The sequence below is a fragment of the Pleurodeles waltl genome, chromosome 6 (assembly GCF_031143425.1).
Source record: "Pleurodeles waltl isolate 20211129_DDA chromosome 6, aPleWal1.hap1.20221129, whole genome shotgun sequence".
NCBI lineage: Eukaryota > Metazoa > Chordata > Amphibia > Caudata > Salamandridae > Pleurodeles > Pleurodeles waltl.
Genome location: NC_090445.1, coordinates 7,341,872 through 7,366,517, shown reverse-complemented (window position 1 = coordinate 7,366,517; position 24,646 = coordinate 7,341,872). Strand labels below are relative to the sequence as shown.

Below are 24,646 nucleotides of genomic sequence, written 5' to 3'. Positions count from 1 at the left end.
CGCTTTGCTGTCTGGGTCTCCACTCCTCGCTTTGCTGTCTGGGTCTCCACTCCTCGCTTTGCTGTCTGGGTCTCCACTCCTCGCTTTGCTGTCTGGGTCTCCACTCCTCGCTTTGCTGTCTGGGTCTCCACTCCTCGCTTCGCTGTCTGGGTCTCCACTCCTTGCATTGTTGCCTGGGTCTCCACTCCTTGCATTGTTGCCTGGGTCTCCACTCCTTGCATTGTTGCCTGGGTCTCCACTCCTTGCATTGTTGCCTGGGTCTCCACTCCTTGCATTGTTGCCTGGGTCTCCACTCCTTGCATTGTTGCCTGGGTCTCCACTCCTTGCATTGTTGCCTGGGTCTCCACTCCTTGCATTGTTGCCTGGGTCTCCACTCCTTGCATTGTTGCCTGGGTCTCCACTCCTTGCATTGTTGCCTGGGTCTCCACTCCTTGCATTGTTGCCTGGGTCTCCACTCCTTGCATTGTTGCCTGGGTCTCCACTCCTTGCATTGTTGCCTGGGTCTCCACTCCTTGCATTGTTGCCTGGGTCTCCACTCCTTGCATTGTTGCCTGGGTCTCCACTCCTTGCATAGTTGTCTGGGTCTCCACTCCTTGCATAGTTGTCTGGGTCTCCACTCCTCAGTCTCCACACCTTGCTTCGATGTCTGGGTCTCCACACCTTGCTTCGATGTCTGGGTCTCCACACCTTGCTTCGATGTCTGGGTCTCCACTCCTTGCATTGTTGCCTGGGTCTCCACTCCTTGCATTGTTGCCTGGGTCTCCACTCCTTGCATTGTTGCCTGGGTCTCCACTCCTTGCATTGTTGCCTGGGTCTCCACTCCTTGCATTGTTGCCTGGGTCTCCACTCCTTGCATTGTTGCCTGGGTCTCCACTCCTTGCATTGTTGTCTGGGTCTCCACTCCTCGCATTGTTGTCTGGGTCTCCACTCCTCGCTTTGTTGTCTGGGTCTCTAGTCCTCGCTTTGTTGTCTGGGTCTCCAGTCCTCGCTTTGTTGCCTGGGTCTCCACACCTTCCTTTGAAGTCTGATTCTCCACTCCTCACATGGATGTCTGGGTCTCCACACCTTGCTTCGATGTCTGGGTCTCCACTCCTTGCATTGTTGTCTGGGTCTCCCCTCCTTGCATTGTTGTCTGGGTCTCCACTCCTTGCATTGTTGTCTGGGTCTCCACTCCTTGCATTGTTGTCTGGGTCTCCACTCCTTGCATTGTTGTCTGGGTCTCCACTCCTTGCATTGTTGTCTGGGTCTCCACTCCTTGCATTGTTGTCTGGGTCTCCACTCCTTGCATAGTTGTCTGGGTCTCCACTCCTTGCATAGTTGTCTGGGTCTCCACTCCTTGCATAGTTGTCTGGGTCTCCACTCCTTGCATAGTTGTCTGGGTCTCCACTCCTTGCATAGTTGTCTGGGTCTCCACTCCTTGCATAGTTGTCTGGGTCTCCACTCCTTGCATAGTTGTCTGGGTCTCCACTCCTTGCATAGTTGTCTGGGTCTCCACTCCTTGCATAGTTGTCTGGGTCTCCACTCCTTGCATAGTTGTCTGGGTCTCCACTCCTTGCATAGTTGTCTGGGTCTCCACTCCTTGCATTGTTGTCTGGGTCTCCACTCCTTGCATTGTTGTCTGGGTCTCCACTCCTTGCATTGTTGTCTGGGTCTCCACTCCTTGCATTGTTGTCTGGGTCTCCACTCCTTGCATTGTTGTCTGGGTCTCCACTCCTTGCATTGTTGTCTGGGTCTCCACTCCTTGCATTGTTGTCTGGGTCTCCACTCCTTGCATTGTTGTCTGGGTCTCCACTCCTTGCTTCGATCACTGGGTCTCTATTCATTGCTTCGTGTCTGCATCTCCACTGCTTACTTCATTGTCTGCGTCTCCCCTCCTTGCATCGTTGCCTGGGTCTCCGCCTCCTTGCATCGTTGTCTGTGTCTCCCCTCCTTGCTTTGTTGCCTGGGTCTCCACACCTTGCTTTGAAGTCTGGTTCTCCACTCCTCGCATCGCTGTCTGGGTCTCCACTCCTCAGTCTCCACACCTTGCTTCGATGTCTGGGTCTCCACACCTTGCTTCGATGTCTGGGTCTCTACACCTTGCTTCGTTGTCTGGTTCTGCACTCCTCGCTTCGTTGTCTGGGTCTCCACACCTTGCTTCGTTGTCTGGGTCTCCACACCTTGCTTCGTTGTCTGGGTCTCCACACCTTGCTTTGTTGTCTGGGTCTCCACACCTTGCTTTGTTGTCTGGGTCTCCACACCTTGCTTTGTTGTCTGGGTCTCCACACCTTGCTTTGTTGTCTGGGTCTCCACACCTTGCTTCGTTGTCTGGGTCTCCACACCTTGCTTCGTTGTCTGGGTCTCCACACCTTGCTTCGTTGTCTGGGTCTCCACACCTTGCTTCGTTGTCTGGGTCTCCACTCCTCGCTTCGCTGTCTGGGTCTCCACTCCTCGCTTCGCTGTCTGGGTCTCCACTCCTCGCTTCGCTGTCTGGGTCTCCACTCCTCGCTTCGCTGTCTGGGTCTCCACTCCTCGCTTCGCTGTCTGGGTCTCCACTCCTCGCTTCGCTGTCTGGGTCTCCACTCCTCGCTTCGCTGTCTGGGTCTCCACTCCTCGCTTTGCTGTCTGGGTCTCCACTCCTCGCTTTGCTGTCTGGGTCTCCACTCCTCGCTTTGCTGTCTGGGTCTCCACTCCTCGCTTTGCTGTCTGGGTCTCCACACCTTGCCTCGTTGTCTTGGTCTGGGTCTCCACACCTTTCCTCGTTGTCTTGGTTTGGGTCTCCACACCTTGCTTCGATGTCTGGGTCTCTACACCTTGCTTCGATGTCTGGGTCTCTACACCTTGCTTCGATGTCTGGGTCTCCACTCATTGCATTGTTGTCTGGGTCTCTACACCTTGCTTCGATGTCTGGGTCTCCACTCCTTGCATTGTTGTCTGGGTCTCCACTCCTTGCAATGTTGTCTGGGTCTCCACACCTTGCTTTGAAGTCTGGTTCTCCACTCATTGCATTGTTGTCTGGGTCTCCACTCATTGCATTGCTGTCTGGGTCTCCACTCCTCGCTTTGCTGTCTGGGTCTCCACTCCTCGCTTTGCTGTCTGGGTCTCCACTCCTCGCTTTGCTGTCTGGGTCTCCACTCCTCGCTTTGCTGTCTGGGTCTCCACTCCTCGCTTTGCTGTCTGGGTCTCCACTCCTCGCTTTGCTGTCTGGGTCTCCACTCCTCGCTTTGCTGTCTGGGTCTCCACTCCTCGCTTTGCTGTCTGGGTCTCCACTCCTCGCTTTGCTGTCTGGGTCTCCACTCCTCGCTTTGCTGTCTGGGTCTCCACTCCTCGCTTTGCTGTCTGGGTCTCCACTCCTCGCTTTGCTGTCTGGGTCTCCACTCCTCGCTTTGCTGTCTGGGTCTCCACTCCTCGCTTCGCTGTCTGGGTCTCCACTCCTCGCTTCGCTGTCTGGGTCTCCACTCCTCGCTTCGCTGCCTGGGTCTCCACTCCTTGCATTGTTGCCTGGGTCTCCACTCCTTGCATTGTTGCCTGGGTCTCCACTCCTTGCATTGTTGCCTGGGTCTCCACTCCTTGCATTGTTGCCTGGGTCTCCACTCCTTGCATTGTTGCCTGGGTCTCCACTCCTTGCATTGTTGCCTGGGTCTCCACTCCTTGCATTGTTGCCTGGGTCTCCACTCCTTGCATTGTTGCCTGGGTCTCCACTCCTTGCATTGTTGCCTGGGTCTCCACTCCTTGCATTGTTGCCTGGGTCTCCACTCCTTGCATTGTTGCCTGGGTCTCCACTCCTTGCATTGTTGCCTGGGTCTCCACTCCTTGCATTGTTGCCTGGGTCTCCACTCCTTGCATTGTTGCCTGGGTCTCCACTCCTTGCATTGTTGCCTGGGTCTCCACTCCTTGCATAGTTGTCTGGGTCTCCACTCCTTGCATAGTTGTCTGGGTCTCCACTCCTCAGTCTCCACACCTTGCTTCGATGTCTGGGTCTCCACACCTTGCTTCGATGTCTGGGTCTCCACACCTTGCTTCGATGTCTGGGTCTCCACTCCTTGCATTGTTGCCTGGGTCTCCACTCCTTGCATTGTTGCCTGGGTCTCCACTCCTTGCATTGTTGCCTGGGTCTCCACTCCTTGCATTGTTGCCTGGGTCTCCACTCCTTGCATTGTTGTCTGGGTCTCCACTCCTTGCATTGTTGTCTGGGTCTCCACTCCTCGCTTTGTTGTCTGGGTCTCTAGTCCTCGCTTTGTTGTCTGGGTCTCCAGTCCTCGCTTTGTTGCCTGGGTCTCCACACCTTCCTTTGAAGTCTGATTCTCCACTCCTCACATGGATGTCTGGGTCTCCACACCTTGCTTCGATGTCTGGGTCTCCACTCCTTGCATTGTTGTCTGGGTCTCCACTCCTTGCATTGTTGTCTGGGTCTCCACTCCTTGCATTGTTGTCTGGGTCTCCACTCCTTGCATTGTTGTCTGGGTCTCCACTCCTTGCATTGTTGTCTGGGTCTCCACTCCTTGCATTGTTGTCTGGGTCTCCACTCCTTGCATTGTTGTCTGGGTCTCCACTCCTTGCATTGTTGTCTGGGTCTCCACTCCTTGCATTGTTGTCTGGGTCTCCACTCCTTGCATTGTTGTCTGGGTCTCCACTCCTTGCATAGTTGTCTGGGTCTCCACTCCTTGCATAGTTGTCTGGGTCTCCACTCCTTGCATAGTTGTCTGGGTCTCCACTCCTTGCATAGTTGTCTGGGTCTCCACTCCTTGCATAGTTGTCTGGGTCTCCACTCCTTGCATAGTTGTCTGGGTCTCCACTCCTTGCATAGTTGTCTGGGTCTCCACTCCTTGCATTGTTGTCTGGGTCTCCACTCCTTGCATAGTTGTCTGGGTCTCCACTCCTTGCATAGTTGTCTGGGTCTCCACTCCTTGCATTGTTGTCTGGGTCTCCACTCCTTGCATTGTTGTCTGGGTCTCCACTCCTTGCATTGTTGTCTGGGTCTCCACTCCTTGCATTGTTGTCTGGGTCTCCACTCCTTGCATTGTTGTCTGGGTCTCCACTCCTTGCATTGTTGTCTGGGTCTCCACTCCTTGCATTGTTGTCTGGGTCTCCACTCCTTGCATAGTTGTCTGGGTCTCCACTCCTTGCATAGTTGTCTGGGTCTCCACTCCTTGCATAGTTGTCTGGGTCTCCACTCCTTGCATAGTTGTCTGGGTCTCCACTCCTTGCATAGTTGTCTGGGTCTCCACTCCTTGCATAGTTGTCTGGGTCTCCACTCCTTGCATAGTTGTCTGGGTCTCCACTCCTTGCATAGTTGTCTGGGTCTCCACTCCTTGCATAGTTGTCTGGGTCTCCACTCCTTGCATTGTTGTCTGGGTCTCCACTCCTTGCATAGTTGTCTGGGTCTCCACTCCTTGCATTGTTGTCTGGGTCTCCACTCCTTGCATTGTTGTCTGGGTCTCCACTCCTTGCATTGTTGTCTGGGTCTCCACTCCTTGCATTGTTGTCTGGGTCTCCACTCCTTGCATTGTTGTCTGGGTCTCCACTCCTTGCATTGTTGTCTGGGTCTCCACTCCTTGCATTGTTGTCTGGGTCTCCACTCCTTGCATTGTTGTCTGGGTCTCCACTCCTTGCTTCAATGTCTGGGTTCCCAGTCCTTGTTTCGATCACTGGGTCTCTATTCATTGCTTCGTGTCTGCATCTCCACTGCTTACTTCATTGTCTGCGTCTCCCCTCCTTGCATCGTTGCCTGGGTCTCCGCCTCCTTGCATCGTTGTCTGTGTCTCCCCTCCTTGCTTTGTTGCCTGGGTCTCCACACCTTGCTTTGAAGTCTGGTTCTCCACTCCTCGCATCGCTGTCTGGGTCTCCACTCCTCAGTCTCCACACCTTGCTTCGATGTCTGGGTCTCCACACCTTGCTTCGATGTCTGGGTCTCTACACCTTGCTTCGTTGTCTGGTTCTGCACTCCTCGCTTCGTTGTCTGGGTCTCCACACCTTGCTTCGTTGTCTGGGTCTCCACACCTTGCTTCGTTGTCTGGGTCTCCACACCTTGCTTTGTTGTCTGGGTCTCCACACCTTGCTTTGTTGTCTGGGTCTCCACACCTTGCTTTGTTGTCTGGGTCTCCACACCTTGCTTCGTTGTCTGGGTCTCCACACCTTGCTTCGTTGTCTGGGTCTCCACACCTTGCTTCGTTGTCTGGGTCTCCACACCTTGCTTCGTTGTCTGGGTCTCCACACCTTGCTTCGTTGTCTGGGTCTCCACACCTTGCTTCGTTGTCTGGGTCTCCACACCTTGCTTCGTTGTCTGGGTCTCCACACCTTGCTTCGTTGTCTGGGTCTCCACACCTTGCTTCGTTGTCTGGGTCTCCACACCTTGCTTCGTTGTCTGGGTCTCCACACCTTGCTTCGTGGTCTGGGTCTCCACACCTTGCCTCGTTGTCTTGGTCTGGGTCTCCACACCTTGCCTCGTTGTCTTGGTCTGGGTCTCCACACCTTTCCTCGTTGTCTTGGTTTGGGTCTCCACACCTTGCTTCGATGTCTGGGTCTCTACACCTTGCTTCGATGTCTGGGTCTCTACACCTTGCTTCGATGTCTGGGTCTCTACACCTTGCTTCGATGTCTGGGTCTCTACACCTTGCTTCGATGTCTGGGTCTCTACACCTTGCTTCGATGTCTGGGTCTCTACACCTTGCTTCGATGTCTGGGTCTCTACACCTTGCTTCGATGTCTGGGTCTCTACACCTTGCTTCGATGTCTGGGTCTCCACTCATTGCATTGTTGTCTGGGTCTCTACACCTTGCTTCGATGTCTGGGTCTCCACTCCTTGCATTGTTGTCTGGGTCTCCACTCCTTGCAATGTTGTCTGGGTCTCCACACCTTGCTTTGAAGTCTGGTTCTCCACTCATTGCATTGTTGTCTGGGTCTCCACTCATTGCATTGTTGTCTGGGTCTCCTCTCATTGCATTGTTGTCTGGGTCTCCACTCCTTGCTTCAATGTCTAGGTTCCCAGTCCTTGTTTCGATCACTGGGTCTCTATTCATTGCTTCGTTGTCTGCGTCTCCACTGCTTACTTCATTGTCTGTGTCTCCGCCTCCTTGCATCGTTGCCTGGGTCTCCGCCTCCTTGCATCGTTGCCTGGGTCTCCGCCTCCTTGCATCGTTGCCTGGGTCTCCGCCTCCTTGCATCGTTGCCTGGGTCTCTGCCTCCTTGCTTCGTTGTCTGGGTCTTCGCCTCCTCGATTTGTTGCCTGGGTCTCCACACCTTGCTTTGAAGTCTGGTTCTCCACTCCTCGCATCGCTGTCTGGGTCTCCACTCCTCAGTCTCCACACCTTGCTTCGATGTCTGGGTCTCCACACCTTGCTTCGATGTCTGGGTCTCCACACCTTGCTTCGATGTCTGGGTCTCCACACCTTGCTTCGATGTCTGGGTCTCCACACCTTGCTTCGATGTCTGGGTCTCCACACCTTGCTTCGATGTCTGGGTCTCCACACCTTGCTTCGAAGTCTGGGACTCCACTCCTTGCATTGTTGTCTGGGTCTCCACTCCTTGCATTGTTGTCTGGGTCTCCACTCCTTGCATTGTTGTCTGGGTCTCCACTCCTTGCATTGTTGTCTGGGTCTCCACTCCTTGCATTGTTGTCTGGGTCTCCACTCCTTGCATTGTTGTCTGGGTCTCCACTCCTTGCTTCAATGTCTGGGTTCCCAGTCCTTGCTTCAATGTCTGGGTTCCCAGTCCTTGTTTCGATCACTGGGTCTCTATTCATTGCTTCATTGTCTGTGTCTCCACTGCTTACTTCATTGTCTGCGTCTCCCCTCCTTGCATCGTTGCCTGGGTATCCGCCTCCTCGCTTCGTTGCCTGGGTCTCCGCCTCCTCGCTTCGTTGCCTGGGTCTCCGCCTCCTCGCTTCGTTGCCTGGGTCTCCGCCTCCTCGCTTCGTTGCCTGGGTCTCCGCCTCCTCGCTTCGTTGCCTGGGTCTCCGCCTCCTCGCTTCGTTGCCTGGGTCTCCGCCTCCTCGCTTCGTTGCCTGGGTCTCCGCCTCCTCGCTTCGTTGCCTGGGTCTCCGCCTCCTCGCTTCGTTGCCTGGGTCTCCGCCTCCTCGCTTTGTTGCCTGGGTCTCCACACCTTCCTTTGAAGTCTGGTTCTCCACTCCGCGCATCGCTGTCTGGGTCTCCACTCCTCGCATCGCTGTCTGGGTCTCCACTCCTCGCATCGCTGTCTGGGTCTCCACTCCTCGCATCGCTGTCTGGGTCTCCACACCTCGCTTCGATGTCTGGGTCTCCACACCTCGCTTCGATGTCTGGGTCTCCACACCTCGCTTCGATGTCTGGGTCTCCACACCTCGCTTCGATGTCTGGGTCTCCACACCTTGCTTCGATGTCTGGGTCTCCACACCTTGCTTCGATGTCTGGGTCTCCACACCTTGCTTCGATGTCTGGGTCTCCACACCTTGCTTCGATGTCTGGGTCTCCACACCTTGCTTCGATGTCTGGGTCTCCACACCTTGCTTCGATGTCTGGGTCTCCACACCTTGCTTCGATGTCTGGGTCTCCACACCTTGCTTCGATGTCTGGGTCTCCACACCTTGCTTCGATGTCTGGGTCTCCACACCTTGCTTCGATGTCTGGGTCTCCACACCTTGCTTCGATGTCTGGGTCTCCACACCTTGCTTCGATGTCTGGGTCTCCACACCTTGCTTCGATGTCTGGGTCTCCACACCTTGCTTTGAAGTCTGGGTCTCCACTCATTGCATTGTTGTCTGGGTCTCCACTCATTGCATTGTTGTCTGGGTCTCCACTCATTGCATTGTTGTCTGGGTCTCCACTCATTGCATTGTTGTCTGGGTCTCCACTCATTGCATTGTTGTCTGGGTCTCCACACCTTGCTTCAATGTCTAGGTTCCCAGTCCTTGTTTCGATCTCTGGGTCTCTATTCATTGCTTCGTTGTCTGCGTCTCCACTGCTTACTTCATTGTCTGTGTCTCCGCCTCCTTGCATCGTTGCCTGGGTCTCCGCCTCCTTGCATCGTTGCCTGGGTCTCCGCCTCCTTGCATCGTTGCCTGGGTCTCCGCCTCCTTGCATCGTTGCCTGGGTCTCCGCCTCCTTGCATCGTTGCCTGGGTCTCCGCCTCCTTGCATCGTTGCCTGGGTCTCCGCCTCCTTGCATCGTTGCCTGGGTCTCCGCCTCCTTGCTTCGTTGTCTGGGTCTTCGCCTCCTCGATTTGTTGCCTGGGTCTCCACACCTTGCTTTGAAGTCTGGTTCTCCACTCCTCGCATCGCTGTCTGGGTCTCCACTCCTCAGTCTCCACACCTTGCTTCGATGTCTGGGTTTCCACACCTTGCTTCGATGTCTGGGTTTCCACACCTTGCTTCGATGTCTGGGTCTCCACACCTTGCTTCGAAGTCTGGTCTCCACACCTTGCATTGTTGTCTGGGACTCCACTCCTTGCATTGTTGTCTGGGACTCCACTCCTTGCATTGTTGTCTGGGTCTCCACTCCTTGCATTGTTGTCTGGGTCTCCACTCCTTGCATTGTTGTCTGGGTCTCCACTCCTTGCATTGTTGTCTGGGTCTCCACTCCTTGCATTGTTGTCTGGGTCTCCACTCCTTGCATTGTTGTCTGGGTCTCCACTCCTTGCATTGTTGTCTGGGTCTCCACTCCTTGCATTGTTGTCTGGGTCTCCACTCCTTGCATTGTTGTCTGGGTCTCCACTCCTTGCATTGTTGTCTGGGTCTCCACTCCTTGCATTGTTGTCTGGGTCTCCACTCCTTGCATTGTTGTCTGGGTCTCCACTCCTTGCATTGTTGTCTGGGTCTCCACTCGTTGCATTGTTGTCTGGGTCTCCACTCGTTGCATTGTTGTCTGGGTCTCCACTCGTTGCATTGTTGTCTGGGTCTCCACTCGTTGCATTGTTGTCTGGGTCTCCACTCGTTGCATTGTTGTCTGGGTCTCCACTCCTTGCATTGTTGTCTGGGTCTCCACTCCTTGCATTGTTGTCTGGGTCTCCACTCCTTGCATTGTTGTCTGGGTCTCCACTCCTTGCATTGTTGTCTGGGTCTCCACTCGTTGCATTGTTGTCTGGGTCTCCACTCGTTGCATTGTTGTCTGGGTCTCCACTCCTTGCATTGTTGTCTGGGTCTCCACTCCTTGCATTGTTGTCTGGGTCTCCACTCCTTGCATTGTTGTCTGGGTCTCCACTCCTTGCATTGTTGTCTGGGTCTCCACTCCTTGCATTGTTGTCTGGGTCTCCACTCCTTGCATTGTTGTCTGGGTCTCCACTCCTTGCATTGTTGTCTGGGTCTCCACTCCTTGCTTCAATGTCTGGGTTCCCAGTCCTTGTTTCGATCACTGGGTCTCTATTCATTGCTTCATTGTCTGTGTCTCCACTGCTTACTTCATTGTCTGCGTCTCCCCTCCTCGCTTCGTTGCCTGGGTGTCCGCCTCCTCGCTTTGTTGCCTGGGTCTCCACACCTTCCTTTGAAGTCTGGTTCTCCATTCCTCGCATCGCTGTCTGGTTCTCCATTCCTCGCATCGCTCTCTGGGTCTCCACACCTTGCTTTGATGTCTGGGTCTCCACACCTTGCTTTGATGTCTGGGTCTCCACACCTTGCTTTGATGTCTGGGTCTCCACACCTTGCTTTGATGTCTGGGTCTCCACACTTTGCTTTGATGTCTGGGTCTCCACACTTTGCTTTGATGTCTGGGTCTCCACACTTTGCTTTGATGTCTGGGTCTCCACACTTTGCTTTGATGTCTGGGTCTCCACACTTTGCTTTGATGTCTGGGTCTCCACACTTTGCTTTGATGTCTGGGTCTCCACACTTTGCTTTGATGTCTGGGTCTCCACACTTTGCTTTGATGTCTGGGTCTCCACACTTTGCTTTGATGTCTGGGTCTCCACACTTTGCTTTGATGTCTGGGTCTCCACACTTTGCTTTGATGTCTGGGTCTCCACACTTTGCTTTGATGTCTGGGTCTCCACACTTTGCTTTGATGTCTGGGTCTCCACACTTTGCTTTGATGTCTGGGTCTCCACACTTTGCTTCGATGTCTGGGTCTCCACACTTTGCTTCGATGTCTGGGTCTCCACACTTTGCTTCGATGTCTGGGTCTCCACACTTTGCTTCGATGTCTGGGTCTCCACACTTTGCTTCGATGTCTGGGTCTCCACACTTTGCTTCGATGTCTGGGTCTCCACACTTTGCTTCGATGTCTGGGTCTCTAGTCCTCTCTTTGTTGTCTGGGTCTCCAGTCCTCGCTTTGTTGCCTGGGTCTCCACACCTTGCTTTGAAGTCTGGGTCTCCACACCTTGCTTTAAAATCTGATTCTCCACTCCTCACATCGTTGTCTGGGTCTCCACACCTCGCTTCGATGTCTGGGTCTCCACACCTTGCTTTAAAATCTGATTCTCCACTCCTCACATCGCTGTCTGGGTCTCCACTCCTCGCTTTGATGTCTGGGTCTCCACACCTTGCTTCGTTGTCTGGGTCTCCACACCTTGCTTCGTTGTCTGGGTCTCCACACCTTGCTTCGATGTCTGGGTCTCCACACCTTGCTTCGATGTCTGGGTCTCCACACCTTGCTTCGATGTCTGGGTCTCCACACCTTGCTTCGATGTCTGGGTCTCCACACCTTGCTTCGATGTCTGGGTCTCCACACCTTGCTTCGATGTCTGGGTCTCCACACCTTGCTTCGATGTCTGGGTCTCCACACCTTGCTTCGATGTCTGGGTCTCCACACCTTGCTTCGATGTCTGGGTCTCCACACCTTGCTTCGATGTCTGGGTCTCCATACCTTGCTTCGTTGTCTGGGTTTCCACTCCTTGCTTCGTTGTCTGGGTTTCCACACCTTGCCTCGTTGTCTGGGTCTCCACACCTTGCCTCTTTGTCTTGGTCTGGGTCTCCACACCTTGCCTCTTTGTCTTGGTCTGGGTCTCCACACCTTGCCTCTTTGTCTTGGTCTGGGTCTCCACACCTTGCCTCGTTGTCTTGGTCTGGGTCTCCACACCTTGCCTCGTTGTCTTGGTCTGGGTCTCCACACCTTGCCTCGTTGTCTTGGTCTGGGTCTCCACACCTTGCCTCGTTGTCTTGGTCTGGGTCTCCACACCTTGCCTCGTTGTCTTGGTCTGGGTCTCCACACCTTGCCTCGTTGTCTTGGTCTGGGTCTCCACACCTTGCCTCGTTGTCTTGGTCTGGGTCTCCACACCTTGCCTCGTTGTCTTGGTCTGGGTCTCCACACCTTGCCTCGTTGTCTTGGTCTGGGTCTCCACACCTTGCCTCGTTGTCTTGGTCTGGGTCTCCACACCTTGCCTCGTTGTCTTGGTTTGGGTCTCCACACCTTGCCTCGTTGTCTTGGTTTGGGTCTCCACACCTTGCTTTGATGTCTGGGTCTGCACTCCTCGTTTCGATGTCTGGGTCTCCACACCTTGCTTCGATGTCTGTCTGGTTCTCCACACTTTGCTTCGTTGTCCACACCTTGCTTCGTTGTCTGGGTCTCCACACCTTGCTTCGTTGTCTGGGTCTGGGTCTCCACACTTTGTTTCTATGTCTGGGTCTCCACTCCTCGGTCTCCACTCCTCGCTTTGTTTTCTGGGTCTCCACACCTTGCTTTGTTTTCTGGGTCTCCACTCCTTGCTTTGTTTTCTGGGTTGCAGAGATAGACACAGGTAGGAGGTTGTAGGGGGTCTGATGTCGCAGGGATAGACACGGGTAGGAGGTTTTTCGGGTCTGATGTCGCAGGGACAGACGTGCAGGATGTTATAAGGGGTCTGATGTCGCAGGGACAGACACATGCAGGAGGTTGTAAGGGTCTGATGTTGCAGGGTCAGAAGTGAAGGAGTCTGTTAGGGGACTGATGCCGGAGGGACAGGCATGTGCAGGAGGTTGTAAGTTGACTGATGCCGGAGGGACAGGCATGTGCAGGAGGTTGTAAGTTGACTGATGCCGGAGGGACAGGCATGTGCAGGAGGTTGTAAGTTGACTGATGTCGGAGGGACAGGCACGTGCAGGAGGTTGTAGTGGGTCTGATGTCACAGGGACAGACACATGCAAGAGGTTGTAGTGGATCTGATGTCACAGGGACAGACACAGGCAGGAGGTTGTAGGGGAAGCTAGCCGCCCCTCAAACAGATGTGGATTTAGTAGGGGTCCCTACTTTGGACTTGGAAACACACTTGCAGAACTTACAACAGAAAGTGACCCCGGTGGAGACTGAGCTCGCAAATGTTAAAGCGCAATTACACCTCACCACAATGAAGTGTGAGGACTTGGAAGATCGCACACGCCGAGATAACATACGGGTGAGAGGCCTCGAGGAGGGAGCAGAGGGGCCTGACCTAGAGGCCTTTGTGGTGGGGCTGTTTTCCTCACTTCAGGTTGTAAAGGGTCTAATGTCACAGGGTCAGACGTGCAGGAGGTTGTAGTGGGTCTGATGTCATAGAGTCGGATGTACAGGAGGTTGTAGGGGGACTGATGTTGCAGGGTCCGACATGCAGCAGGTTGTAGGGGGTCTGATATTGCAGGGTCAAATGTGCAGGAGGTTATGGGGGTCTGATGTCATAGGGTCGGACGTGCATGAGGTTGCAGGGGGACTGATGTCGCAGGGTTAGGCATGCAAGAGGTTGTGGGGGGTCTGTCATACAGTCAGACGTGCAGGAGGTTGTAAGGGGTCTAATGTCGCAGGGTCAGACATGCAGGAGGTTATGGGGGGACTGTTGTCATAGGGTTGGGCGTGGAGGAGGTTATAGGGATACAGGGGGTCTGATGTCATACAGTCAGACCCCCTGTAAGGGGTCTGATGTCGCAGGGTCAAACGTGCAGGCGGTTATAGGGGGTCTGATGTCATAGGGTCGGAAGTGCACGAGATTGTGGGGGACTGATGTCGCAGGGTCAGACATGCAGCAGGTTGTAGGGGGTCTGATGTCATACAGTCAGACGTGCATGCGGTTGTAAGGGGTCTGATGTCGCAGGGTCAGATGTGCAGGAAGTGTAAGGGGCTAATGTCGCAGGGTCAGACATCTCACATCGCTGCTAGAACGTGGAATGACCTTGTCATGTATGATACACATAAGAACCTCCTCATCAAAACTGAATTCTGCAAGGCTCTGAAGAGTCGTCTTTTCAGGTAGTCCCACTAGACCTCTGGCTTTGCTAGATTCACATTTGCTTCATGCCCGGATATGCTACCGGGTGATAGTGCGCTCTACAAATCACATCCAACGAGAGGTGCACGAGCTGGGTACTCTAACTTGCCATCTAGGTATTCATAGTATATAAGGCAACATGAAACGTTTCCAAATCGTACTTATATCATTATAAAATATTTAGACATTGAAACTTGCTTTTCCTTGGTACAATGTTCCGCACTAGTCCACTTTATACCGTCACATCTCTCCCAAATAGGCATTCGCAGCGTCCCTGTCTGTGTTGTAGTATGCTATGTGTAGTGTTTGTCCTTTGTGCTCACTGTCCGGCCTGGGTCCCTCTGTGCAGAGCCTGCTCTTCATCCTTCAAGGGCTGCTTTGTCCAGACAGTGCCAGCACTATATTCAGCTAATGCCTGCCTGTCACCCCCTTGTGTCTGAGAAGGAGGTTGGGACACAGAACCCAGACACTTCTTCTGTGTGTTGGAACTGCAACTTGGTGGGGGAGGGGTCTGTGATTAGGGGACTTCAACATACAAGAAGTGTGGGTAGTGTGTGGGCGTGGCACACGTATGAGCACAGTGCTCCTTCCCTCATCTACACCCATATGTACGCTCACTGCACTACGTAAGCAGTGCGTCACCAGGCAAGAGGACACCATCAGTTGCACATGGACCACCAGTGCGTGGCCATTTCTCCACTGGAGAGCACAAATGACTACTATTGAAATCACAACAAAGGAATGTAAACATATAGAACCCCACATCTTATTGAAAGCAAGAATGACCCCAAAACATAATGAAACTGCAAACAACCACCGAGCAGCAACTTGGAAGGGGAACTTGTCTAGCTGCAGCTCGAACCAGAAAGCTTAAATCATAAAGCTGTATGATAACCTGTAGGAAACCACCCAACAAAATAGAGAAAGCATGACTAGACACCCTGTGGCTGCACCGGAGCACAGAAGGGAGTCATCCGACAAGTGCATTAAAGCATGAAGACGAGCCACCCAACAACAGCATTAGGTCCTCAGGTCTTTAGAATTGCACTTTTGCGGTGGGTTGGGAGTTAAAGGACTAATGTCAGAAGGTAAAATCTTTGGACAAACCTGGTTAGTGTACCCGACCCGCTGTCCTTCGAGGTTTGCCTCAAATTGTGCTTGGTCCTGGTCCACAGCAAACAGTGACTATACATAATTGGTGCTTTGTGCTTCTTGGCGCTATTTTTACTTAAGGGCCTGATTAGATCTTGGCAGAGTGAATACTCCGTCACAAACGTGACAGCTCTTCCGTCCGTCTTATTAAGATTTTGATAGGATATAATGAGATTATAATATGGCGGACATTTGTGACGGAGTATTCCCTCCGCCAAGAACTAAATACGCCCAAAGTCTTTAAAAACCTGGATCTCTGATTACCTTTATGGGATTTTCGTAATTTTGTTTATTAAATGTTTTTCTATTTTTTTAAATTGGATTTTGGATCTTTACTGTTTTGAACTTCAGCCTCCTTGCTGTCCTGATACGGCTGAAATATTTACAGATGTCCCTAAGTGAAGCCTCTCCGCTCTGTGCCACAGCCCAGGGGATCGAGCTCAGGCTTATTTAATGCTTTTGATTGTTGATCCTGACTAGGATTGTGATTTTTTTGTTTCCCCTTGAGATGGGTAGTAACCCACACCGAATAATCCAGTTTCTTACAGTTACAAATACATTACAAAATAACACTGTGACACATAAACGTCTACAGAACATTGGCAAGCCTAAGGGATTGCACGGTCGTCTGACTTCAGCCTTTCCACTCCTGCAGCAGAGGTGTCCAGGACGTGCTAAACGTGCCCGGGACCCTTTGTATCTGCTCCCACTTGTTCTTTGCATTTTGAAATAACTTTGATTTCTTATTCACCGTTCTTTGCATGCGTGCTGGAAAGTGGTTTGGTGCGATTACACTGAACTGTGCATGGGTCTTGAGGTATGACTGATGTGATAGTGCACCAAGCGTGATCCGTGAGGCTCCGTTGCAGTGTATGCAGAATGTGAGGTACGACTGTCCTGGTAGTATACCACACCTGTCCTGTGGGTGCTCCACTGAAGTGCACACAGGTGGTGGTGCGTGACTCCCATGGTAGTGCACCACACCTGTCCTGTGGGTGCTCCACTGAAGTGCACACAGGTGGTGGTGCGTGACTCCCATGATAGTGCACCACACCTGTCCTGTGGGTGCTCCACTGAAGTGCACACAGGTGGTGGTGCGTGACTCCCATGGTAGTGCACCACACCTGTCTCATGGTAGTGTCTGAGGGACAAGGGTATGACTGCCATGGTAATGCACCAGGTGTGATCTGTGAGGCTTCATTGAAGTGTATGTAGAATGTGAGGTACGACTGTCCTGGTAGTGCACCCTACCTGTCCTGTGGGTGCTCCACTGAAGTGCACTCAGGTGGTGGTGCGTGACTCCCATGGTAGTGTACCACACCTGTACTGTGGGTGCTCCACTGAAGTGCACTCAGGTGGTGGTGCGTGACTCCCATGGTAGTGTACCACACCTGTCCTGTGGGTGCTCCACTGAAGTGCACACAGGTGGTGGTGCGTGACTCCCATGGTAGTGTACCACACCTGTACTGTGGGTGCTCCACTGAAGTGCACACAGGTGGTGGTGCGTGACTCCCATGGTAGTGTACCACACCTTTCCTGTGGGTGCTCCACTGAAGTGCACACAGGTGGTGGTGCGTGACTCCCATGGTAGTGCACCACACCTGTCCTGTGGGTGCTCCACTGAAGTGCACACAGGTGGTGGTGGGTGACTCCCATGGTAGTGCACCACACCTGTCCTGTGGGTGCTCCACTGAAGTGCACACAGGTGGTGGTGGGTGACTCCCATGGTAGTGCACCACACCTGTCCTGTGGGTGCTCGACTGAAGTGCACACAAGTGGTGGTGCGTGACTCCCATGGTAGTGCACCACACCTGCCCCATGGCTGCTCCACTGAAGTGCACCTGGGTAGTGAGGAACGACTGCCATAGCCATGCACTCCTCCTGTCCCGGACATCTGACTCCAAGCGGAGCTCTGTCGGCCCAGAAGCGGTTTCTGAGTCAGTGTTTGCAGGGATGCTCTCATTTGTTTTGCTGCTTCTTCAGGTTGCTGCATGTCCGAGCTGACCGGCTGTTCATTCTTCCAGCAGGATTATGTTGCGCCTCTCTTGCTGCACGGCCTTGCTGGTGCTTCTCAGGCTTCTCCTCGGTCTGCCATGGCTGCAGGTGGTCCCAGCCATCCTCATCTTCTACCTGGGCTCCGGAGGATGGAGGTTTCTGCGAATTGTCCACAAAACCCTTGGCAGAGACCTCAGGTGAGTACGTCTTGGAGCTCTCACACCCAGACACTGCTTTTGTGCTCTCTTCTGTACCCCACACACCTGGAGGAAATCTCCTTTGTTTGAATGGTCTGTGAAAGGCCTAGTGGCAGATGATTGAGGTCTGTAAACTAGTAAGGCTGGAGTAGACCTGGGTGTAAGCAGGTTAGTGTACTTGGAATATGATCAGGAGTCTGTAAAGAGTTGGATCTTAAATTATGCATGCCATAAACCACTGCACCGCCTGCCTCCAGGCAGAAAATGTAAACTCATTCCAGGACTTGTTGTGCATTGGTTGTTGTACTGCTGGATTCTTCACTCTACAGGTTTATTTCTTGTATACGCTCGTCTCTGTGTTTGTTTGCAATGTTCTCCTCTCTTAATGTTTGTTTTCTGTCATGCCTCAAGGCTATCATTTTATGCCTTTTAGTGCTTTATAAAAATGTTCCTGCAAAAGCAACCGTGGGCATGTACACCGTAGTTCTGGATGTAGCAAGGACCCTGAGCACAAGCAGCACAAAATAGCCCTGTGACTCAAGGTGTTAGAAAGGGGGGTTGTGGTTGGCCAGGATGTGCGCCTCAGCCAGGCAGGACCCACTACTCTAGTCAGGGCGAGTAAGTTACACACCAAAGATAACCTGTGTTCGACCCCCACTAGCTTGGAAACAGAGGAGTCCCGCTTATCCACAGAGGTCATGTGTAAAGCGTTTGTGCAACACACTCACACCAGTGACAGAGTAAATACACCACAAAAGAAACTCCACACATGATTATATATAAAAAATATATACAGTATGTTAAATATAACATAGGTCCAGACAGTGTTATTCTAAGAACTGTGCACACTATGCTGTCACTCATAAAGTACTGATTAACCTAAACAATACAACGCAGAATTACTTACATAGCTGAGTATGTTGGGCATAAGATGTAGCAGACTATGAACCAAAAAGGTACATAAATCACCACATTAGTACGTGCATCCCTGGATCCACGTACATGGACCCAGTTATCAATCTCAGATCATAAGTACTTGACTGGTAATGCAGGCTGGTTGAGCAATAACCACTGTCTCGCACATAACCACAATAACGTAGGGCTCTGCACCTCTGTGCTCCTACTAGCAACATTTCTCACATGCCCAGCTGTCACGAGCGTATTTACGAGTCTCACTGTAGAGCGCAAAAGTACCAGTACTCTTATTACAGCACTTATGGTAATTCTGGGATGGTCCCTACCAGAACCAGGCCAGTGGGATTGGGCACTCCATGGCTGCTCAAAGTGAAAGGCCGACACTTTGATTTCTCACTACCATTCCAAACATGCCCTCGCTACCCCTTCCAGATCAGAAATTACCACATAAACATATGTAAAGGAATTCCCAGTGCTATTCTATAGGAGGAGGAGCATTCATTGTAGTGAAAAATGAAATATGCCTTTGTTCACTACTAGGGCATGCACTACCTAAAAATATACGCCCTACCTTTTACATACATAGCACCCTGCCCATAGGGCTGTCTACGGCCTGCGTTACGGGTGATGAGGGTGAGGTGAAAAAGGTGTTTAGTCCTTGCCAAGTAGTTTGACTTGCCAAGTCAATGTGGCAGTGAACTGCACGCGCAGGATCCGCAGTGGCAGGCCTGAGACAAGTTTCAAAGGCTATTACTGTGTGTGGCGCAATCAGCGCTGCAGGCCCACTAGTAGTATTTAATTTACAGGCCCTGGATATATTGTATGCCACTTTATAAGGGACTTAAAGATCAATTAAATATGCTATTATGTGTAAGGCAATCCTACCAAGTTTTAGGGGAAAGAGCACATGCACTTTAGCACTCGTAAAGTGCCCAGAGTCCTAAAGACAACAACAAGAGAGTTAAAACATAGTAGGAGAAAGACAAAGAGCTAGGGGATAACTCTACACAAAGGGCCATTTCCAAGACAAATCCAGCAAGAGCATGATGGATATCACTGTGACTGCCCTCCTGAGGGAATGCAACACATGAACAAGGCCCAGCTGCACTGAACACTGCTGCACACATGAGGCAGTGCAGCTCCGGAACAAGGCCTAGCAGCACTGAACACTGCTGCACACATGAGCCAGTGCAGCTCCGGAACAAAGCCCAGCAGCACTGAACACTACTGCAGACTGCACATGAGGTGGTGCAGCTCAGGAACAAGGCCCGTCAGCAGTGAACACTGCAGCATACTGCACACATGAGGCGGTGCAGCTCAGGAACAAGGCCCGGCAGCACTGAACACTGCAGCACACTGCACACATGAGGCGGTGCAGCTCAGGAACAAGGCCCGGCAGCACTGAACACTGCTGCACACATGAGGCAGTGCAGCTCAGGAACAAGGCCCGGCAGCACTGAACACTGCTGCACACATGAGGCAGTGCAGCTCAGGAACAAGGCCCGGCAGCACTGAACACTGCAGTACACTGCACACATGAGGCAGTGCATCTCAGGAACAAGGCCCGGCAGCACTGAACACTGCCGCAGACTGCACACATGAGGGAGGCAGTGCAGCTCGGGAACAAGGGCTAGCAGCACTGAACACTGCAGCAGACTGCACACATGAGGGAGGCAGTGCAGCTTAGGAACAAGGCCCAGCAGCACTGAACACTAACGTAGACTGCACTCTTGAGGTGGTGCATCTCTGGAACAAGATCCGGCAGCACGAACACTAATGCAGACTCAGGACATGAGGCGGTACAGCTGAGGATCAAGGGCCAGCTGCACTGAACACTACTGCAGAATATGCACATGAGGCAGTGCAGCTCAGGAAAAAAGGCCCGGCAGCACTGAACACTACTGCAGAATGAGCATGAGGAAGTATAGCTCAGAAACCAGGCCCATCAGCACCGAACACTACTGCAGACTGCACTCATGAGGCGGTACAGCTCAGGGACAAGGCCCAGCAGCGCTGAACACTACTGCAGACTGCACTCATGAGGCAGTGCAGCTCAGGAACAAGGCCCAGCAGCACTGAACACTGCAGCAGACTGCACTCATGAGGCAGTGCAGCCCAGGAACAAGGCCCAGCAGCGCTCAGCACTACAGCACACTGTGCACGTGAGGCAGTACAGCTCAGGAACAAGGCCCAGCAGCACTGGCCACTGCTCCAGACTGCACTCATGAGGTGGTACTGCTCAGGGACAAGGCCCAGCAGCACTGACCACTGCTCCAGACTGCACTCATGAGGTGGTACAGCTCAGGGACAAGGCCCAGCAGCACTGAACACTGCTCCAGACTGCACTCATGAGGTGGTACAGCTCAGGGACAAGGCCCAGCAGCACTGAACACTACTGCACACATGAGGCATTGCAGGTCAGGAACAAGGCCTGGCAGCACTGAACACTACTGCAGACTGCACACATGAGGCATTGCAGGTCAGGAACAAGGCCCAGCAGCACTGAACACTACTGCAGACTGCACACGAGGCAGTGCAGCTCAGGGACAAGGCCCAGCAGCACTGAACACTGCTGCACACATGAGGCAGTGCAGCTCCGGAACAAGGCCCAGCAGCACTGAACACTACTGCAGACTGCACATGAGGCGGTACAGCTCAGGGACAAGGCCCAGCAGCACTGAACACTGCAGCAGACTGCACTCATGAGGCAATGCAGCTGGAGAGCAAGGCCCGGCAGCACCGAACACTGCAGCAGACTGCACACATGAGGCAGTGCAGCTCAGGAACCAGGCCCAGCAGCACTGAACACTGCAGCAGACTGCACACATGAGGTGGTGCAGCTCAGGAACCAGGCCCAGCAGCACTGAACACTGCAGCACACTGCACACATGAGGCAGTGCAGCTCGGGAACAAGGCCCAGCAGCACTGAACACTGCAGCACACTGCACACATGAGGCAGTGCGGCTCAGGAACAAGGCCCAACAGCATTGAACACTGCACACATGAGGCAGTGCAGCCCAGGAACAAGGCCCAGCAGCACTGAACACTGCAGCACACTGTGCACGTGAGGCAGTGCAGTTCAGGAACAAGGCCCACCAGCGCTCAGCACTACTGCAGACTGCACTCATGATGCAGTGCAGCTCGAGAACGAGGCCCAGCAGCACTGAACACTGCAGCACACTGCACACATGAGGCAGTGCAGCTCCGGAACAAGGCCCAGCAGCACTGCACACTGCAGCACACTGCACACATGAGGCAGTGCAGCTCAAGGACAAGGCCCAGCAGCACTGAACACTGCAGCACACTGCACACATGAGGCAGTGCAGCTCAGGAACAAGTCCCAGCAGCACTGAACACTGCAGCACACTGCACACATGAGGCAGTGCAGCTCAAGGACAAGGCCCAGCAGCACTGAACACTGCAGCACACTGCACACATGAGGCAGAGCAGCTCAGGAACAAGGCCCAGCAGCACTGAACACTGCTGCAGACTACACTCATGAGGTGGTACAGCTCGGGAACAAGGCCCAGCAGCACTGAACACTGCAGCACACTGCACACATGAGGCGGTGCAGCTCGGGAACAAGGCCCAGCAGCACTGAACACTGCAGCACACTGCACACATGAGGCGGTGCAGCTCGGGAACAAGGCCCAGCAGCACTAAACACTGCTGCAGTCTGCACACATGAGGGAGTGCAGCTCAGGAATAAGGCCGAACAGCATTAAACACGACTGCACTCATGAGGCGGTGCAGCTCAGGAACAAGGCCCAGCAGCACTGAACACTGCAGCACACTGCACACATGAGGCATTGCAGCCCAGGAACAAGTCCCAGCAGCGCTCAGCACTACTGCACTCATGATGCGGTACAGCTCAAGGACAAGGCCCAGCAGCACTGAACACTGCAGCAGACTGTACTCATGAGGCAGTGCAGCTCGAGAACGAGGCCCAGCAACGCTGAGCACTACTGCAGGCTGCACTCAGTTCAAGCCCTTGGCGATTCTTCACCAGTGGGAAGTCACACAAAAGTCAGTCTTTGTCCTCTCTCAGGCAGAAGCATCTGCTGCAGGACAACCCAGCACAGCACAGTCACTGGCAAAGGGGCAGTACTCCTCCTCCAGCTTCTCCAGCTCTTCTCCTTGGCAGAGGTTCCTCATGGTTCTAGAAGTAATCTCATTTTCAGGGGTTTTGGGTGCTCTTTGTATACCATTTTCTGCCTTTGGAGTAGGCCTACTTCAAAGATAAGTGTCTGTTGTTTTCAAGACCCTGCCTGGCCCAGGCCAGGCCCAGGACACTCACCAGGGGGTTGGAGACTGCATTGTGTGAGGGCAGGCACCTTTCAGGTGTAAGTGACCACTTCCCCCCCCTCCCTCCCCGCCCAGATGGCTCATCAGGATATGCAGGCTACACCCCAGCTCCTTTTGTGTCACTGTCTAGAGAGAGGTGCAAACAGCCCAACTGTCAAACTGACCCAGACAGGGAATCCACAAACAGGCAGAGTCACAGAATGGTTTAAGCAAGAACATGCCTACTTTCTAAAAGTGGCATTTTCAAACACACAATCTAAAAAAAAAACTTTACTAAAATATGTATTTTTAAATTGTGAGTGTTAGAAATGGGGTCTTTAGTTGGCAGTCCGGTTACCCCCTGTCCAAGCAAGGACCCTCACTCTAGTCAGGGTGTAGGAAAATGGCTCCTTGTTGCAGTTACCCCCCCCCCCCCCCCCACACCTTTTGCCTGATATTGATGCTGACTTGACTGAGAAGTGTGCTGGGACCCTGCTAACCAGGCCCCAGCACCAGTGTTCTTTCACCTAAAATGTACCATTGTTCCCACAATTGGCACACCCCTGGCACAGATAAGTCCCTTGTAAAATGTACCAGTGGTACCAAGGGTCCTGCGACCAGGGAAGGTCCCTAAGGGCTGCAGCATATGTTGTGCCACCCTAAGGGACCCCTCACCTAACACATGCGCACTGCCATTACAGATTGTGTGTATTGGTGGGGAGAAAAAGGCAAAGTCGACATGGCATCCCCCTCAGGATGCCATGCACACAAAATACTGTCTGTGGCATAGGTAAGTCACCCCTCTAGCAGGCCTTACTTCCCTAAGGCAGGGTGCAATATACCACAGGTGAGGGCATAGCTGCATGAGCAATATGTCCCTACAATGTCTAAGTCTATTCTTACACATTGTAAGTATAGTGTGGCCATATTAAGTATATGGTCTGGGAGTTTGTCAAAATGAACTCCACAGCTCCATAATGGCTACACTGAACACTGGGAACTTTGGTATCAAACTTCTCAGAATAATAAACCCACACTGATGCCAGTGCTGGATTTATTAAAAAATGCACACAGAGGGCATCTTAGAGATACAGTTTACCCAATCCTTCTGTGCAAGACTGACTGGTCTGTGCCAGCCTGCCACTGAGAGACGAGTTTCTGGCCCCTGGGGTGAGGGCCTTTGTGCACTCTGGGGCCAGAAACAAAGCCTGTACTGGGTGGAGGTGCTTCACACCTGCCCCCTGCAGGAACTGTAACACCTAGCAGTGAGCCTCAAAGGCTCAGGCTTCGTGTTACAATGCCCCAGGGCACTCTAGCTAGTGGAGAGGCCCTCCCCCCAGACACAGCCTAGACTTTTGATGGCAAGTCCGGGGAGATAATGAGAAAAACAAGGAGGAGTCACCCTCCAGTCAGGACAGCCCTTAGGTGACTAGAGCTGAAGTGACCCCCTCCTTGGAAAATCCTCCATCGTGTTTTGGAGGATTTAGCCCAATAGGGATAGGGATGTGCTCCCCTCCCCAAAGGGAGGGAGCACGTGGAGGGTGTAGCCCCCTCAAGGATAGTAGCCATTGGCTACTGCACTGTGACCCTAACAAACCCCTAAATTCAGTATTTAGAGGTAACCCTAAACCCAGGATTTCAGATTTCCTGACGACCTAAAGAAGAAGGACTGCTGACCTGAAAGCCCCGCAGAAATGACGGAGACGACAACTGACTTGGCCCCAGCCCTACCGGCCTGTCTCCAGACTCAAAGAACCTGCAACAGCGATGCATCCAGCAGGACCAGTGACATCTGCCGACTCGGAGAACTGCCCTGCAGCCCAAAGGACTAAGAAACTCCAGTGGACAGCAGCTCTGTCCAAACAACAAAGAAGAAAACAACTTTAAAAGGACTCCAGCCTCACTCCTGAAGCGTGAGTCCCCAACACTCTGCACCCGACGCCGCCGGCTCGTGTCCAGAGGAACCAACACTGCAGCGAGGTCCCCCAGGCAACTCCCACAATGTGGCT

The 24,646-nt window shown here is 53.0% G+C and overlaps 2 protein-coding genes across 3 annotated transcripts in view; one reads left to right on the top strand and one right to left on the bottom strand.

Annotated features, from left to right (window-relative positions):
• Positions 1-24,646, top strand: part of SLC27A4 (solute carrier family 27 member 4) — a 216,662-nt gene that overhangs the window by 16,762 nt on the left and 175,254 nt on the right. Inside the window, exon 2 of one of the 2 annotated variants that reach the window (XM_069236970.1) lies at positions 17,271-17,438. In XM_069236970.1, coding sequence (XP_069093071.1) covers positions 17,278-17,438 — 161 coding nt within the window. In that variant the 5' untranslated portion in view covers positions 17,271-17,277. The remainder of the gene's footprint in view (positions 1-17,270; positions 17,439-24,646) is intronic. The other variant, XM_069236971.1, reaches the window with a different exon arrangement.
• LOC138299019 (octapeptide-repeat protein T2-like) lies at positions 7,030-7,536 on the bottom strand. Its single transcript, XM_069236922.1, has one exon. It carries the CDS (start codon positions 7,534-7,536, stop codon positions 7,030-7,032), a length of 507 nt encoding a protein of 168 aa, XP_069093023.1.